This window comes from Dromaius novaehollandiae, chromosome 2 (assembly GCF_036370855.1).
Source record: "Dromaius novaehollandiae isolate bDroNov1 chromosome 2, bDroNov1.hap1, whole genome shotgun sequence".
In the NCBI taxonomy this organism is placed as follows: Eukaryota; Metazoa; Chordata; class Aves; order Casuariiformes; family Dromaiidae; genus Dromaius; species Dromaius novaehollandiae.
The window spans coordinates 25,096,065-25,115,412 of NC_088099.1; the positions used below are offsets into that span (position 1 = coordinate 25,096,065).

A 19,348-nucleotide genomic window follows, 5' to 3' on the forward strand; every position below is an offset into this window, starting at 1 on the left:
TACTTTATCTTTGGTAGACTGATCCAGATCACTATTTATTCCATTTTCCGTTATATTGCACCTCTTCATTATCTTTTTCTTTCTAAATTTGTTGTAAAGCCACACATATAATAGATGCCATGCATATAATAGATGCCAGGCTAACAAGATTATTTTTCATCTTCTTAATTCAGATCTGTTACTGAGAATAACTCAGTTTTGTTTCTAATTCAGTTTGGAAATTTTTATTTCACTATTTATCACTATATCTAGATTATCTTTAAGCATATCCTCATCTTTATTGAATGCTGTTTCACCTCCTCTTTTCTCTCTTTATAAAGGTGTATATTTTCTACTTTATTTTAATTTCCTTTCCTAACTTGATTGACTTCTGGAAATTTTTACTTTATCCCTTCATTTTCTGAAAACAATGAATTAGCTTTCTTTCCTTTTTTTGTTATTTCCATTCTACATAGGCTTTCACCTTAGTTTTAACATCCTCTTTGAGCTGGTTATGTATTATAGCACTTTTTTTCTGCATTGTATGGTGTTCCAGGCAGTTTTGTTCACTTTCAATATAAATAAATTATGTTTTGCTGATTACTTCCTTTAAGTTCTTTAAACATTTCCCTTTTCAATAATATGATCTAAACTTCCAAATGTATGTTATTATATATTTCTTTTAAACTTAAACTGAATATATTAGATTTATTAGGTATGAGGGAAAAGAGCTGCAGCAGCAAATGTGTTTAGTGTGAGCCGTGGTACAGTGGCATCTCCTGAGAACGCCTGCTGGACTGGACACAGCAGAAGACAGAGGGGAGAGGGTGCTTTGCTTGTGAACCACACTGAGGACTGCAGGAGGAGAGTGTGAGTACTTGTATCACTCATCAGAAACGAAGACACCTAGGCAACTTTACATGAGGGTGCTTGGCTGGCTAGGCTGTGTAGGTATATCTACGGTTAGGTGACGACTGAGCAGGGTTCTTAATGGTTTAAAATTTGTATGTACATTTCAAATAGGTACTTAATTCCCTTTGCAGGTCAACCCTGATCACATTTTCAGAAGAGTCTGATACACGTTAGCCGCTTAAGTTCCACCGACTCTGAAAATTAGGGGAAAAATATTGACTTACTGTGGGGTATTTGAAAAATGTACTCCATATTCACAGTGAGGGTTTCTAGTACTCTTATACTTCATTTATAAAGTTGGAAAAAATGTTTAGAAAGACTCAAATAAGCACAAGCCCCTTATAAAATTACCAGAAGAAGCGATGTGTCTTAGACTATAGAAGATTTTTTGAAGATCTGAACACAGTAGCCCTGCTGGTGTTTTCCTTCAAATTTGTATTTTCTATAAAGCTGATTATGATTCAGCATTGATTATTTTGATATCAAATAAATTAGGAATAGGCTTATGACTCCTTAAAGTAACAGCTCTCTGATAGATCTGACCCATTAGTTCCAGCAGGTTTGTACTCCGAAAGGCGTGTAGGACCTGCTAAAAGCATTGCACTTCTCGGGGCTCAGCGTTCTGGTAGCAAATGGAAGTGGATATAATTGGAAGTACTGCAGGAATAGCCTGAGCGTGAAAAATATGAAGATCTATTTGTTTGGAGAAGTTAGGAGCTGCCTTCTATAAGTCAGGAGAGAATGATAGTATTGCTGCTTCTGAAAAAGAAGAAAAGGATGCCTTTGCAGATAAATGCAGATAATTCTGTAACTCCTCGCAGAAACTGTCATAGAATTTTCAAGGTGAATGGCAGAGTATGTGCGGGGCAAATGAAAATGGTCCAGATCGTCGGCTTCTCCTGAAATCAGTTCCAGGATAGGACAGAGATGTGTAAAACGCCCTAGGGATATCCACCGAAGTGAAAATACGTACTTAGAATGAACCAAGAGGCTGCCAACTCAAAGGCACATATGACTGTGGTGTACTATCCATGCTTCACACCTGCTAAAAGTAGATATCAAATGCAGCTGACCAGAGTCATCTGCTTTTCATTCCCCACTGCTAAACTTCCCTAGAAAACTCTTTAGCTGACAGAACAGAGTCTTCTCCAGAGAAAAGAAAAGGGAGCATTTGGGGACTAGTTCACTGATTGAACCATCCTCGTGTTCACTTGCATATCCTAATATGGGACATTTGCGTTGTTCTCAAGCTTCATATTGCACACAAGTACTTCCTGCATTTGCCTGCTGAGTTTTAGAGACCTTTTTCTTGATATACTGTGCTGTTGCTGCAGAAGGAAAGACAGAAGGGGCATAAAAGTCATCTGCAGTTATCCCAAGAAGTAGTGAATGAGCAAGTGTTAGTCTGGGCACCTGGGTGAAAACCAAAGTCCTACAAGTTGCTGTCTGCACCCTTCCATGTGCAGATCCTGACCACCCAGAGATCTGCTGTACCAGCCCAGACATTTCTACAAATTTCCAAAAAAAAAAAAAAAAGAAAAGACCCTGCTATTTACAAGGGTGTTCACCTGAAAGCTCCAATAAAAATGCGTTACAAACTGAAATCCAATTTGCCTAATTTAAGTACATAACTCACAATTTCTTAAACCTCTTATCCTTACTGTTCTGCCCAAGGGTCTCCCAAGTATGTCTATATCTTTCTCAAAATGTGGGGACCAAAACTGCTTCAGACATGGGCTATATCTACACTTCTAATTGTATCTGCTCCAGCAAGCTCTCCTGGTCTCTCAGGCCCAGGATGTGGAATACCTGTCAGCCACACTGCATCCCAGGGCAAAGTGGCTACCTTCGTGCTGAGCCAAAGTCTCCTCAGGTCCATGGGATATACTCTTCTAGCCCTTAGAAGTAACTGATACGTTTGTATTTATTTCAGTCTGTCTCAAATAATGTGAGGGCTATGTTGCAACCTGCCTGCATAGTCTATTTATGGCATAATGTGGCATGGCTTTTTATGGCATGTGAGCACTGCATGCCTTGGGGGAGGCTATGTGATTGGGGTTGCCTGAGGGCATGCTTGGTAGCTGTTGGAAGACTATCTAGGGCAGGGAGAGCCTGGTGAAATCTCATCCTTGCTGCCTGTGGTTTCTGAACTGAATGTTATCCCAGAACTGCACTCAGCCTCATCTCTGAGGGAACTAGTAAGTTTCTTCCAAAATAAAAGCCAGGGAATGAACTATCATATACAGAGTGGGGATGATGGAGGACCAGGTTCCAGGAGCCAAGTGATTTGATGGTGTAGATGTACCCAATAGTATTTTACAGCTGACATTTCACCAATACTGAATCAAGTGGAATCATTACCCTCAGCATCTTACATATAACACTACTATTAACATGTCAGACTGTGATTTGCCTTGACTTTCATTGTTGACTTTCATTTAATTTCTTTTCCACTCTAACCTCCTGGACCTTTTTCCATGCATTACTATTTATTCAGCTATTCACAATATAGTATCTGTGAATGTGATTTCCCCTTCCAAAACGTAGCACTTGAAACACATCCTTACTGAATTTTATCTTGCTGATTTCAGACCATATCTCTAAACTGTTACAATAATTTTGAATCCCAATCCTGCCTTCTAAAGTGTTTGTAACTCCTGTACTTTTAATTAATGTAATTCATAGGTTTCATACATAATCATAGTTTATTTCATTTTCTAAGTCACTAATGAAAATATACCTAAAAATTTTCAGAAGTAGAATACAATTCTGTAGCTTATTTATGTATATATATTATATATACTTGTCCTAATTCTTCTTTATCCACTAGTCTGAGAATTCTTGAAAAAAGAGGCACTTCAGTCATTGCAATAGCATTTAAAGCTGGCACTCATATTTAATCTGGTTCACAGGCTTATATTTAAGATAGGAAACAACTCTGCTTCTGTCCCCAAAGAGGGAACAGTCCATCACTTACTGAGCTCTGCATTTATGCAACAGTTAGCTGTTCTGTTGCTAAATTTACATTCCAATTTAGAAATAGGTGATGGAAAATGGGCTAATGATATATTTTTCCCCATGTTCTATTTACCACCACTATGCATTTATTCCACTATATTTGTAGCTATGCATGGGTTTATACAGAACTGCTTCTGAAAGTTTGACTATATCAAGTGACCTACTTTTCACCTTGGTCCATTTGAACAGAGCAGATATATTTACTGTCAATTCCTGAGGCAAGCAGTGTAGTATTGTTTTGTCTAGGTCAGCATACTTTAATGGCTATGCAGTCTATTAAATATCTCTTACAGACTCTGGATTTAATAAATGATTTCTAATTGACTAGGTGTCACTGGCAACATTCTAGAAAACTCAGTTACATGGCATTTTTCATTGATTTTGCCTATATTAGAAAATGAAATGTCAGATACCATTAATTGCATTCTCACAATAAGAAGCATACTGCAAAAGTAACTGCTAAGTGAAAGCACTTCCAGGCTAATGTGCAATAGAAGTATTCATTTTAAATGAATCCAATAAACTTTTATTACTGTTACATGCTTCTGTGGGCCAAACTGATGTGAATGCAATTATGATCTATAATATGGAACGATTTTGCAGGTTTCTAGGACAAAAATGAATGAGGTATATCCCACACTTATCTATCCTCATTCAGAATATCATCTGTGTCCAGCAATGCTGAAGGTGGTTAAGCTGCCTGTGCTAGGAGCTCTGACCCACAATGACTGTCCCATCACTGACACCGACTTGCACTTGTTGTTACCTATCCATACCTCAAGCACAGCTCTGCTAACTTACATTGTCTTATAACTATACTCATTATTTATGCAGGCTAAAAGGGGCATATGACCAGAATACAGTTTATGAGACTGTGACAGACATATTCGTAATCTGTAGTGGCTCCCAGTTCAAAATACTTGTTTTACTTCAACAAGGTAAGAGAGGTCTGAAAAGCAGTCAGGCTTTTTTGATCACCTATGTTTTCTACACATGTAATTCTACATATTTTCTTTCACATGATTTCATTCATTGTACAAAAATTGACCGCTGGTGCCTATAGTCCAAGGGAGATGATATTAGCAATCCTGATATGAAATTTCATTTGACTATGCACAATTTACTGTAGAGCTCAAAGTTCCAATGCCTTTGTAGAGAAAGAAAAATCCATGACCATTCTAAAGTATGTGATGTAGCATTCAATTTCCCTGCATCTGATCGATAAGCAAGCAGGAAATTATATCTTTTGCCATGGTAGACAAGCATAATTAAGCAATAAGGCAATGGAGGTAGTTGTGATTATCTTAGGATGCACCTGGGAGCTGCCTTGTTGCTATTTTAAAACATCTTTATGCTAAGGGAACTGTATTAATTTCTGCTGAGAAAGATAAAGTTGGCAGCTTGGAATGCTCACGAACAGCAGTTTCGGTTGTGCTTCACAGAGAATAATGCAACATGTTCGCCCCAAACAATTAGGCTTCTCCTTCAACAGAAGCAAAGACGGAGCAGGCTGTAAACATTTAATTGACAGTTCAGAACCAAAAAAAAAAAAAAAAAACCAATTATGCTTTGGCTGATTGCCAATGAGTGCAAAGCTTACATTTTTATCAGTTAGAATAAAAATATGTTGCCCCCAACACTTGACTTCCAGGGAAGGCATCTCTGCATAATTAATGCTATTGCATCCACAATCTAATTTATGCATTTTAATTATACCAAAGGCCCAGTGAATAATTAATGCTAGTAAAACAATGGGTCTGATGCATAAGCTGAAAAGTATCACTTTTTAATGGGCTTCATAGATTTAAATAACTAATGAAAGCCATTTAACTATTTAATTGTGAGACTATTTCCCCCCTAATACAAACAAGCATTAGATACCACTATTGAGCAGCCTCTCAAGTGGAGAAGTGAGTTAGCTCAGGCTACCCATTTTTAGAAATGGCCAATCTGAATTCACCATAGTCTGCTAACCTGCCTGAGCCATGTGCATGCAAGGCTAGGATGTATTTGGATGTTTGCCCTGTGAGAGGGACTGATGTGTCATTGACATGACCTGTAAGATGAAAAATGAAAATTTCAGGCACTCCTGACTTCAAGATGGTCAATTCAAGCAATTTCCATGGGGAGATTTAGAAGTGAATATTAAGAAAGATATAACACCTCTGGAGAGAGTTTCATCTCATCCTGGAATAGGTTTCTGAAATGGAATAAATCAGTGTTTGGTAGGGGCTATCATTTTGCTATTGCCTATGGAGGAAGCTTAGGATACTACCTTAAACTGCACACCTAACTTCTAGACAGCTTAGTTTAGGTGAAGTTAATCTTATTAGAAATGCTGTCCTCTAAACTACTGTGTGAGAAAAACCTAATGACATCAACTTGACAGCGTCAAGGCCAGGACATATGTGAAGGACTCAGGCCAAAGAGCTGCCCATTCTCGTGTGTCACGTTATCAGCCAACACCCCCATTGCATGGCCAAGTCTCAAACTCGAAGCTTGTGACTTTCGTTAAGAAAGTCCTTGGACTTCCCCTTTGGAAAGGCCCAAAGTGTGCCTTCCCGATGATCTTCCCTACAGCCACTGCCTGGTCCCTGAAAGATGTCTGGGCTGCACAACCCAGGCGGCAGTGAGGTGTCCCAGCCATGCAGTGTCTTGTCACGCCATGGCTGAGTGAACCCAGGCATGGCATGGGCATACTCCGAGTGTGTGACACACCAGGTGATAAAACCAGGCGGATACCAGACAGCACTAACTGTGTAGCAGGGGAAGTCTGGTGGAAAAAATATCCATTTCTTTAAGCAAGTAAAATGAGGTAGCTCATGATGAATTACTGCAATCCCTGGCAATAGATGACATGCACTCCAATAATACCAACCTGTCAAACTGAATATAAAATGAATTGCTTTTATCACCTTTTTGGTTCATGTTTTCTGTGACAGAAGTTTGCTTTTTAAAACATTTAAGAAAGTTTAATAATAATAAATAATAATATAAAGAAGGGATTTTAAAAGAAATAAAATTCTTAAAGCCTGCTGCCAATTTTGAATATCAGGTCCCTCATGTAGGTGTAGTGGGGTTAGTAAGTTTTGGCTGCTATGCTTTAGGCTTTCTCTGTGTACCTAATATGTATAGAAAACAGAGTACTGGACTCTCCTGTACAACTGCCTGAGGCATTAGGGAGAGATGGAGGGGAAACACTGAGAAACCAGTTATGTTTTCCCTATTTTCAGCTGTGTTTTCCTGAGACTGGACATTTTCTCCATCCACTAGAGCACTGCGAGAGCTGTACGAGTGTACAGGAGCAGTTACGGTCTGTGCAGGGTGGCGAGGCAGTTAAATCCTGCAGGAGCGTGGTGCCAGTGGGCCGGCATGTCCCTTGCCAGCCCCAGGGAAGGGAGAGGATGGCCCTGGAAATGCTCATGCTGGAGCTGCCATGCCCAGTGGGAAATCCCCACCAGCCGCATCCAGCTGCGGTCCGGCCCTGCTGAATATTTCATATGGCACAGAAAGCAGAACACGAAAGAAATCTGTCTTAATATCTATATGACTACAGTTTCTTTCTTCCAAGCAATGATAACTGAAAGAACAGACACAGCAGAGTGTAAACTGAAAGTGCTGGAGCAACTGGTAGACTAACCCCATGTGTACCTACCTGGTGATTCATCTATTCTTAACTATTCAACTCTCCCAGCTAGGGAGCTACTCAGTGTAGTGCTGGTATTCCTCTGGGCCTCATTCCTCTCTGCTTTGCTTGGCACAATACCTCAAATAAGTATTAAGAATAATTATTCAAGAAATAGAAATATTCTATTAAATCTAACTGAAGACCAAAACTTCCTCAGAGTGTATTTTGATATTAGGATGGAGTCCAGTGAATTAGCAGTTTTGTTTGTGGTGTTCAGTAGAGTATTTTTAATGTGGATGGAGAAACAGCTAACAAAGCAAGAGCTCAGGATCCGTATCAAAGCATGTCTCTTTGCTTGTGCCTTTGCAGGACTATGCTGAGAAGGAGAAAGCCGTAGCAAAGGCTCTGGAGGATGTGAAGGCTAACTTCTACTGTGAACTCTGCGACAAGCAGTACCACAAGCACCAGGAATTTGACAACCACATCAATTCTTATGACCACGCTCACAAGCAGGTAGACCTGAAAAATGTCCACACATGTTCCAGTAGTTCGTCTTCCTCTTTTTCTGACTGTGGGAGGTTTCTAAATTCATTCAAGGAGATGACAAGTTAATATCTGATACTTTCAACTTTAACATACTATTTTTCATTGAAATCAAATGTAAATTATTCATTGTTTTCCTCTTCAGCACAATTTATTTTAAGCCTGCTTTGACTGAAAGATCAGTGTCTATAGTTTTAGATAAGGGCTCAATACTGATAGTTGCACTGAATTTGATATATTTAAATGTGGAGTTACCTATAAATGAGAGGGAGGAGGAAGGATCACTTCCTCAAATAGCCAGGTCCCTCCTTTAGATTCAGATGGCAAATGATCATGCTGTTTCCAGCTGGTCAGGCTGTTTCAAGGGTAGAAAAGCAGTTTATTTTTTAAAAAAGGTATACAATTCTGAATTTGAAATCCATATCTTATAACATTTCTCAGAGTGGAATACATTTTACCCTGCATGCGAAATGTAATACAAAGTAATAGCTGCTGCTACTGTACAAAATGACATTACATTCTTCAGAAAAGATAATAGTTTCTAATTACTTATCATCATTTTTGTACCAGTTTAATCAGTGCTATATATGGTAGACATATCCTACCCACGTATGCCTCCTATCCTGCTATGTCTGCCTCCTACTTCCTATTTTTCCTCTGATTTTAACAAAATCCATTTCACCTGGTATCATGGAAGAAAATTTCAATACATTCGGGTAAACTTGTCAGAATTCTAAGAAAATGGTTTGCAAAGTCCAGGAATGAGCATTTCTGCACCTCTGATATAACAGTCTTACACATAAGAAGTTAGAATATGTAACAGGATTCCAAAGCTGTACTTATTTGCTTTGTTTTTACTAACATTTAGGGGTGTTGCACAGTTTGCGTTGTCATGCATTTGTGGGCCTGCACAGAAACCCTCCGTGGGGATCTCATCGCCTGTCCCCAGGCTCATGGAGATGCGCTTGTATCAACTTTGGCTAAGCATGAACAGGGCAAAAATTGCAAGATCTTTTACAAGTTCCTGGCCATTTGTTCTGTTTTGCAACATATAACATATTCTTGATAATGAGTATCCTATACTGTTCCTGTTTTGTATGATACTGTTCTCTTATGCCTCTGCTGTATTGTGCCTGTGTACAGCCACTCACACTTACACACGAGTCTACTCAAAATTTTTCTCTTGAGCTCACCCCCAGCTGAGAAACATTCAAGCTGCTTGTGTATTAATGTCTTGTAGGTGATCAGACTTCTGGGTATACAGTGGTCAGGGTCTACTTTGCAAATATATGAATCATTTAGAAACTGCAGGTGTTTATTTCCCAGGACTAGAAATACTAAATATGGAGTACAACAAGCAGCACTAAAGGCAAAACTCCTCACACTCACTGAAAGCAATCTTACTGTCTTTTATAGCATTATAAAGGATGTAAATCAGCCTGGATTTTCTCTGTGCATCTCTCACAGTACTGCATTAATGAATTGGCCAGCATCTGCCCAGCAGTCATGCTAAGCCATGCTGCTATATTCAACCCGCCCAGAGCCAGCTATACGTGGATGTAAATCGGACCTGTTTTTCCCACTGCTCCCAAACTAGAACTAGATTCATCTAACATATTTATGTATTAAACCAACAGCAATTCCTTGCATCACCACTCTGTTAATTAATCCATAAAGATGGTTGTAATAATACAAAACAAATACATTTCCAGTTCCCAAACACGTGACTCTAATCCTTATAACTCCCCGTTTGCTGCACAAATAATTTTTTTTCACCCTTCAGCCTTTTGCCTGCTTGTAAGAGATGCATCTGTACTCCAGTGGATCCACTCTTGCCCTTCCCTCTTCCCCACGCCCCCTCCCTGCCCTGGAGACCAGCTTATGCAAAATAAAACAGCCTTTTTGATGCACCATCTATGTTTGGGTTGTTGGGTAGGGGAGGGTTTGGCAGCTTTCCATCACGAAAGGGAATGTTTAAGCAACAAAAGTCCCTTTAATTTTTAGGTAAATTCAGTGCTCTAAAAGCTGCCATACTGATGGTACTGCAAACTCACAGTCTGCATGGAAATGCAGGACACACACAGAATATCAACTGGCAGTAGGAGTTCACCCCATCCTGGCCTTTCAGATGTAGTTCAGAAGCTTAGTTAGATGGGAATTAGCTAGCTATCCTCCAGGTGTGAGAGGGTAACTCAGTCTTTTCTCCCCACTCACCTCTTGACTACTCAGCCAAATCTCGCAACAGCATTAGTTTGCCTCGAGGGATAGTGTGGATGCAACCTTTTCTCTGACTTTTGTGGCAGGTCACAGAAGGACCTTTATTCTTCTTACTTTTATTGAACTAATCTTAAAAGAAAACAACTTAATTTATGGTTCCCTGTGTTTTTGGTTAGTTTAGTTTCAAAATGTTTATTCTGCAAAGTATAGTAGCCACAATAAAATCTTTCTCCTAAAGTATGATTTTTCTTTCCCGGTAGTAATTTGAGGGTACCTCAGTTAATCCTTTAGTCATCTACATAGATATGCTCTGACTAAGATTCTTCTAATAGAGGATATACTGAAATGAGGGACTCTTTATATCTCAGCAACAATACATTATAGTCCTTCCCATCTGATTTCTTATCTAAATGCTGCTACTTAGAAATTTCTATCAAAGTAGCAATGCTGATTAGAGAAGATGGGTAAGTAAAAGCAGAAAGAATAGTGCAGTGAGTACTTTGTCATAGGCTTTTTGCTTCTCTTCCACAGGAAACTGATTTTATTCAATGAATTATGACTCCAATCTCCCACTACTATGGTTTTCTAAAATTAATTTTGTGATCTGTTTTCTTATCTGTGATTTCAACCAGTTGTTAAAGCAGGAAGGGCTGAACCTTGGACTTAACAGGCGGCATGACAATCACTGCCTTCCTTGTCCCCAGAGGACTGCAAAATGTTGTGATCACAATCTGGCCTTGTTTGCATAACTAGTCTTTCTAACTGTGTTAAATTGTTCTCAAGCAGTATACTCTCTCTCTCGAAATATATGTATATATGTATTCAAATGTATATACACATTGCATAGATGCTACGTATGTATAGATACTACATGTATATACATACATGTATACACACATATGTAAATGAGAAAACTTTGACAGAAAATTTTCTGAACCACAGGTCTTTTACAGAATCACAGAATGGTTGAGGTTGGAAGGGACCTCTGGAGATCATCTAGGCCAAACTCCCTGCTGAAACAGGGTCACCTAGAGCACGTTGCACAGGATTGTGTCCAGGCTGGTTTTGAATATCTCCAGAGAATGAGATTCCACAACCTCTCTGGGCAACCTGTCCCAGTGCTCTGTCACCCTCACAGTAAAGAAGTTTTTCCTCATGTTCAGATGGAACTGCCTGTGTTTCACTTTGTGCCTGTTGTCTCTCATCCTGTCACTGGGCACCACTGAAAAGAGTCTGGCCCCATCCTCTTGACACCCTCCCTTAAGGTATTTGTATACATTGATAAGATCTCCTCTCAGTCGTCAGTCTTCTCTTCTCTAGGCTAAACAGGCCCAGCTCTCTCAGCCTTTCCTCATAGGGGAGATGCTCCAGTCCCCTAATCATCTTCATAGCCCTATGCTGGACTCGCTCCAATAGTTCCATGTCTCTCTTGTATCGGGGAGCCCAGAATTGGACACAGTACTCCAGATGTGACCTCACCAAGGCTGAGTAGAGGGGGAGGATCACCTCCCTCAACCTGCTGGCAACACTCTTCCTAATGTACCCCAGGATACCATTGGCCTCCTTGTCCATGAGGGCACATTGCTGGCTCATGGTTAACTCGTGGTCTCCCAGGTCCTTCTCCACAGAGCTGCTTTCCAGCAGATCAACCCCCAACCTGTACTGGTGCATGGGGTTCTTCCTCCCTAGGTGCAGGACCCTGCACTTGCCTTTGTTGAACATCATAAGGTTCCTCTCTGCCCAACTCTCCAGCCTGTCCAGGGCTCTCTGGATGGCAGCACAGGCTTCCGGTGTATCAGCCACTCCTCCCAGTTTTGTATCATCAGCAAACTTGCTGAGGGTGCACTCTGTCCCTTCATCCAGGTCTTTGATGAATAAGTTGAGCAAGACTGGACCCAGTACTGACCCCCTGGGGGACATCGCTAGCTACAGGCCTCCAACTAGACTCTGCACCACTGATCACAACCCTCTGAGCTCTGCCACTCAGCCAGTTCTCAGCCCACCTCACTGTCCACTCATCTAACCCACACTTCCTGAGCTTACCTATGAGGATGTTATGGGAGACAGTGATGAAAGCCTTGCTGAAGTCAAGGTAGACAGCATCCACTGCTCTCCCCTCTTTTACCCAGCCAGTCATTCCATCATAGAAGGCTATCAGATTTGTTAAGCATGATTTCCTCTTGGTGAATACATGCTTACTACTCCTGATCATCTTCTTTTCCTCCACATGCTTACAGATGACACCCAGGATGAGATGTTCCATCACCTTTCCAGAGATGGAGGTGAGGCTGACTGGCCTGTAGTTTCCCGGGTCCTCCTTCTTGCCCCTTTTTGAAGACTGGAGTGATGCTGGCTTTCTTCCACTCCTCAGGCACCTCTCCTGTTCTTCATGAGCTTTCAAAGATGACGGAGAGTGGCCTAGCAATAACATCCACCAGCTCCCTCAGCACTTGTGGGTGCATCCCATTGGGGCCCATGGATTTATGGGGGTCAAGTTTGCCTAAATGGTCTCTAACCTGATCCTCCTTGACCAAGGAAAAGTCTTCCTTTCTTCAGACTTTCTCTCTTGTCTCCAGAGTCTGGAATGCCTGAGGATTGGCCTTAGCAGTAAAGACTGAAGCAAAGAAGGTATTCACTAATTCTGCCTTCTCTGTATCCTTTGTCACCAGGGCACCCGTCCCATCCACCAGCAGGCCCACATTTTCCCTAGTCTTCCTTTTGCTCCTGATGTATTTGAAGAAGCCCTTCTTGTTGTCCTTGACATCCTTGGCCAGATTTAATTCCAAATGGGCCTTAGCCTTCCTCATTGCATCCCTGTATACTCTGACAACGTTCCTATATTCCCCCTGAGTGGCCTGTCCCTTTTTCCTCATTCTGCATACTTCCTTCTTCTGTTTGAGTTTTGCCAGGAGCTCCTTGCTCATCCATGCAGGTCTCCTGACACCTTTGCTTGACTTCTTACTCATAGGGATGCACCGATCGTGAGCTTGGAGGAAGTGATCCTTGAGTATTAACCAGCTCTCTTGGACCCCCCTTCCTTCTAGGGCCCTAACCCATCAGATTCCTCCAAGCAGGTCTCTGAAAAGGCCAAAGTTTGCTCTCCTGAAGTCCAGGGTTGCAGTCCTACTCCTGCTTCCTCCTTGCAGGATCCTGAACTCCACCATCTCATGGTCACTGCAGCCAAGGCTGCCCCCAACCTTCACATCTCAAAACAGTCCTTCTTTGTTTGTTAGCACAAGGTCCAGCAGCACACTTCTCCTCACTGGCTCCTCCACCACCTGTGTCAAAAAGTTATCATCAGTGCTCTGCAGGAACCTCCTGGACTGTTTGTGCCTAGCTGTGTTGTCTTTCCAGCAGATATCAGGGTGGCTGAAGTCCCCCATGAGAACCAGGGCCTGTGACTGTGAGGCTACTTCCAGCTGTCTGTAGAAGGCCTCATCGACTTCCTCTTCCTGATCAGGTGGCCTGTAGTAATCACCCACAACAGTGCCACCCATGTTAGCCTGCCCTTTAATCCTTGCCCATAAGCGCTCGGCTCGCTCTTCGTCCACCCGTAGGCAGAGCTCAACACATTCCAGTTACTCTCTCACATAAAGAGCAACTCCCCCACCTCGCCTTCCTGGCCTGTCTTTCCTAAAAAGCACGTAGCCATCCATGACAGCATTCCAGTCATGCGAGCTATCCCACCATGTCTCTGTAACTGCGATGAGATCATGGCCCTGCAACCACACACAGATCTCTAATTCTTCCTGTCTATTCCCCATGCTGCGTGCATTGGTGTACAGGCATTTCAGAGATGTAAACAAACACGCAGGTATCCCAGGAGGAGTGCAAGAGGATCCTCCATAGTCATGTCCCATGCGCACTTCCCTGGCTGCATGCACCCGCTGGAGGCATCCTGACTTGAACTGCATTTTGCTGACTACTCTGTCTCTGTAACTCTCCCCTTCCCCCATCCTTCCTAGTTTAAAGCCCACTTTACCAGGCTGGCCAACCTGTTGGCAAAGACACGTGTGCCCTGCTTAGTGAGGTGAATTTAATATCATCTGTGCCTATATCTTTATTATCTTGTAACACTAAAATGCCCCTGGAGGGGTCTAATACATTTATGTACCATTAAGTAATTTTGACTCAGGATTAAGCAGCTCTTATTTCATTGGTTGTCTTGACCACGTTAGTCTTAATTAGCTTCGCCAACACTTTCCCCACTGCATTACTCCATAATCATTTTTCAGTGCTATTACCTCTTCTTGGGGATAGATTTCTCTCAGTGCAAGTCTGGATAAAGTGAACCTGCAAACTCTGAGTAGGTCTTCCCTCCCATCCAGCTTTACACGGGCTGTCTGTGTTAAGCCTGCGATAATTAGTTAATATTACAACAAGGCTGGGTCTGAGACAGCAGGTGACTTCACTGAAAACATGTTCATTCACTGAGCCTCGATCTTTTATCATCGCATGGCCAGCTGCATGCATGTCTCACTGGCCCAGCACATACCAGCTAACTCCTTTGAAATCAGTTGCTTTTTTCCTCTGTTTTTTTTTCTTCCTTTGCTATGATATCTATGATTTTTATAAAGACCTGGGCAATAGTCATGGACAGTAGCACATTTGATAAACCCACTGTATCTCTCATTGAGTGTCAAGGTGAATGATGCTTGCTATCACTTGTTCTCAGTGCTCTTTGCAGGAAAAAAAAAAAAAAAAAAAGTCAACTGCATTTTAACTGATTACCTTGGCTCTTTAGAAACTCTCTGAACACTGGAGGGGACAAGAGTCCTGGTGTGATTTTGTTCAAAAAATGATTAGCATATAGATAATCAATATAGGCTGCTGCCTGAAAATATAATACGTGTGAATGCATACTATGTTACATGCTAAGCTGAAAATAATATGGGAGCATAGAGCTTTTAACAGGATTGTTAAGCCACTTGCATCAATAAAAGAAAACCAAATTTGGGCAGAGATGTCTATTTGGTTAATGTTATTAAATGGAATCTTTTAGTACCTCCAGGTAATTCATATCATTCATCCATTCACTTTTTGTGGAAGTAGCTGGAGCTTTCCATTTTTGTGGAAATAATCCTTAGCAATCAGCAAGGCTCTTAGACGTCAGCAAAGGAGAAAATCACAAATCTGTTCCATATACTGCAGTATAATAATAATGATAATAACAATAATAGAAATAAGCAGCTAAGAAAAACAAGACTGTATTGCCATCTTGGGGTTTCTGATGACAAAACAGGTATTTTGCTTTTGTTGTCAAAATGTAGAGATACAGTTAAATACATCATATTCATGCATATGAAAAACTATCTGAATTTTAGTGTTCTTGAAACACACAGTACTTTAAATTAGGCAAGCAGAACTTTCAGTCTACCCTCCTTTACACACAGGTACCTGTATCATAGTATTTATACCCACGCATGCTAGCACTTGGGCACATTTTTTGCATGAAAGTCTGACTTGGTGTGTACAGCTGTGGACAATTGTCATTAAGCCACTGTGGTGCTTGTGGAGTTAAACTCTAATTCAGGCAGAGGTTTAGCTACTGTTAAATATCAAAGCTAGCAAATATGCTTACATTTTAGCTAGTATTGCATCTACCACCTTGAAAATGCACAGAGACGTAAACACAGAGATAGCTCCAGAAACGAGTGTACCACTGAGATTTTGTTCATTTAGCTGTTCGGTGTTTTTTTTTCCAGTAGCTGCATGTTTATTGTTAATTTTGGCTCTTGGGTACAGCTTTCCTATTAACCAAATAATTTTAATTTGGAGGAAAGGAACCCAGTTTGGCAATATCCAAGATATTTCACTTCGGAATCTGAAAGCTAAGGCAAACGCAGCAGCATCAAGAAACTTTCTTGTGGACAAAGTATCATTTATTTAGCTATAAAAACATAAATGGAAAGTGCTACCCCAGCATGAAGCTCTATGACTAGGAGTGCTCATGTAGTCTTTGTTTTCCCCTCAAGGTATAGGTGGACCCCCTGTTCTTCTTGTACTCCCACATGGACAAGGTTAAAGTCTGTCGCTGCTGACCCTGCTTCTGTTTCTCTGCTTCAGGACACTGGCCATTGAGAATTGTTGCTTTCTTAAGGCCCTGGAGCATGCACTGCCTGTGTCCTCCGCAGGAAACACCCTGAACAGCAGAAGACCTCAGCATTTCTTGCTCTCCGTGAGAGGCACTGTCTGCAGCCATGGGCATTTTCTTCCTGTAACCTTGGAAAAATTATCTTAGATTGCTGCTTGTTAAGGGATGCACACACATTTGTTAGAACATTTTCACATTTTTCACATCCCTTGTTGGAAAGGTGGAACCATAATTGTATTAAAGATATGATACAGTAGTAGAGCAATGGTAACTGTAGTATGATGTTAATACCCTTAAGAGTTGCTCAGATTTTCCCACAAATTATTCTTTAATTTCAGTGAAATACCCATTTATTTTTAGCATTAGGCAAATCTATTTCCAGTTAATATTTTAACTATCACTGTTAGAGAATTCTTTAGAATGATCATGAGTGGATGCATACCCTTTGTCAGACACTTCTGCTTCATCACCATGTTTATTTTATCTTCAGTTTTTGATACTGAAGTGTTCCTTTAACTGTTTTCTTCAGTATTCTACTGTACACATACTGATTCAATTTTTTTCTGCTCTTTCCTTTTAACTACATCTTTTTCTTCGTTTAGAAACAGCATGCTCTTTACATTTCTGGCATCAATTTTTCTTTCATGTGAAAATGAAAGCTGAAAGCAAAGAATTCCTTTCTATAGTCTGTCTTATTGTTTTTTATCTTGTTGCCTTAAAGATACACTGTTCTTTTGCTCGCTCTGAAATCAACAATTTTCTTGTTGTTACTTATGCCTTATTACATTCTGTAATTTCTGTTACAGCTTTACACTTTCTTAGTTTTTTATCATACATGCATTTTGCCGTTCCCTATGTTGCTGGTGTGTCTAGTGTTTGGTTACTTTATTTGGCTCTTCTCAAATTTGTGCACTCTTGCTCATCCTTGCCAAAAATGACTTTTGCTCCTATTGTAACTGTCCCTAAAGAGCAGGCTGGCTACAAGCCTTCAGGTTTTTGATAGTTTCCATTTTCTCATGCTGCCTTTTCCATAATTGTTTTAACAAGTTCCTCTCATTTTTCAGAATTTGTTCTTGTGAATTAACTCCTTTTACACTTCCCTTTTATACTCAAATTAATTTTGATTACAGACTAGATTGTCCTGTAGTTTGGATTGTTAGATACAGAACTGGCAGGGATGCCTATAATTAAGGTTTCCAGCCACTCTTTGTTTTAAGATGCAGGTTTTGGTTGCTCTCAGAGTGTGGGCTGAAATTTTCTTTCTGGGCGACCAGCTTTTGTAAATTACAGAAAAAATGTAATATATTTGGAAAGTCAAACATAAAGAAGTGTCAAGACACCAGGATTAATACTGTTTGGGCAACCTATTTTGATACTTTTATGCATTTACTTTTTGATACGCTTTTTAATCACAGGGTTGCATGCCTGAGAAAAATTGCCTGACTTAGTGTACAAAATGGACTGTACTCAAGAAAGGAATCAGTCTTGTGCAGGGGATGAAGATGTTGGCTACAAAAGAATTGATGATGTGAAATGAGGAAGAAATAGAAGGGCAGGAAGAAGTGGGTTTCGGAAGTAATTATGGGAATGAGTGTAGTAGACAGAGAGAAATAAATGTCAAGGACAAAAAGCCATGGAAGTATCACTGTGAAATTAGAAGACAAAAGGAAAGTTCTATATGAAAAAAAGAAAAAAAACAAGAAAATGCAGGAGGAAGGACCTAGAGGAATAGTCTATAAGTAGGAGGGAATACCAGGCAGAGTGAGGCACAGGAGGAGATAGAAAAGAGACAGAAACAACTTCTAATGGCAGTCACAGACACAGGAGCACTTAGAGCTGAGGAACTGGGTGAATCAACCAGATATGATATATGAAAATTAGAGGGTGTTTTGAAAGCTTATTGTGTTAACAAAAACACCTCAGACATTATAGTGGCAAAAAAATGTTTTGTATACTGAAAATCATAAAAAAGGACTTGTGTGATATCAAAATCACTGGGATCTGAAAAAAACAAAGACTAAAATGTATAATACTGCAGCTTATGTGCAATTCCATCTGTTACTGCTGGTAGATAGTATAAGACCAAAGTAGTCCATTTTCTTGGCTTGAACACTTCTTTCACTTAGAAATAGGGAAATCCTGCCTTTCTTAGAGCATCCTTTCACCACATCTGCTGTGGTTCAAAGTACCTGCAATCCAGCATTTTTGAAATGCTGAGGTAGAAATGCACTGAAACAAACAATCAGGTTGTGTCACATCACAGGAACTGATATAACTAAAGGCAACATAAAGCAATACAGCATTTAAGCAAAGGAGCAGCGCACAGCATATAGTATGATAATTCTATGGCATCACTGTGTTAAACAAGCATTTATTCTGCCAGTTCAAAGTGATCTTAAAATGAATATCCAGTTTGTAATATCACACAATATTTTCTTAAATGTTATGAGAGAAGGCCTGTATTTATAGCTATGTTAGAGATGTTTGAACTGCACATTACAGCAAGTGCATGTACCACAGTAGTTCCAGAGTAGCAGAAGCAACATTATCAAATACCACTGAGCACTGTCTGGTGATTGGGCATGACTTGAGGCAGCAGATTCTGGAGAAATGTCACCATAAACAATTCTTTATTTTAAACTTATCAATCTGTGCAGGTCAGTGGGCCTTATTAAGAACTCCTGCACCTGCTGCCTGCAAATGCTTTGCTGTTTTCTCATTACTCAGTGATAACACAAATAAATTAGCAGTATTCATCCTTGTAAAATTGCATGTTGCTTAGAATAATGAGCTTCCTTTATAATCATTTATACTTAAAAAAATCTCTTGGAAATAATGCAGAGCTTCTTTTAAATGTAATGTCTAGATAAGCTAAATTGTTAAATGCTAGATGCTACGGAATTACATTTGGTGCTCTTTAGAATGAATGCTAATTAACATGTAAATTAGCAATTTAA

General features: G+C 40.3%; 1 protein-coding gene across 1 annotated transcript in view; it reads left to right on the forward strand.

The window, feature by feature from the left end:
• ZNF804B (zinc finger protein 804B) overlaps positions 1–19,348 on the forward strand; it is a 250,123-nt gene that overhangs the window by 204,915 nt on the left and 25,860 nt on the right. The window contains exon 2 of the mRNA XM_026098752.2: positions 7,907–8,050. Coding sequence (XP_025954537.2) covers positions 7,907–8,050 — 144 coding nt within the window. The remainder of the gene's footprint in view (positions 1–7,906; positions 8,051–19,348) is intronic.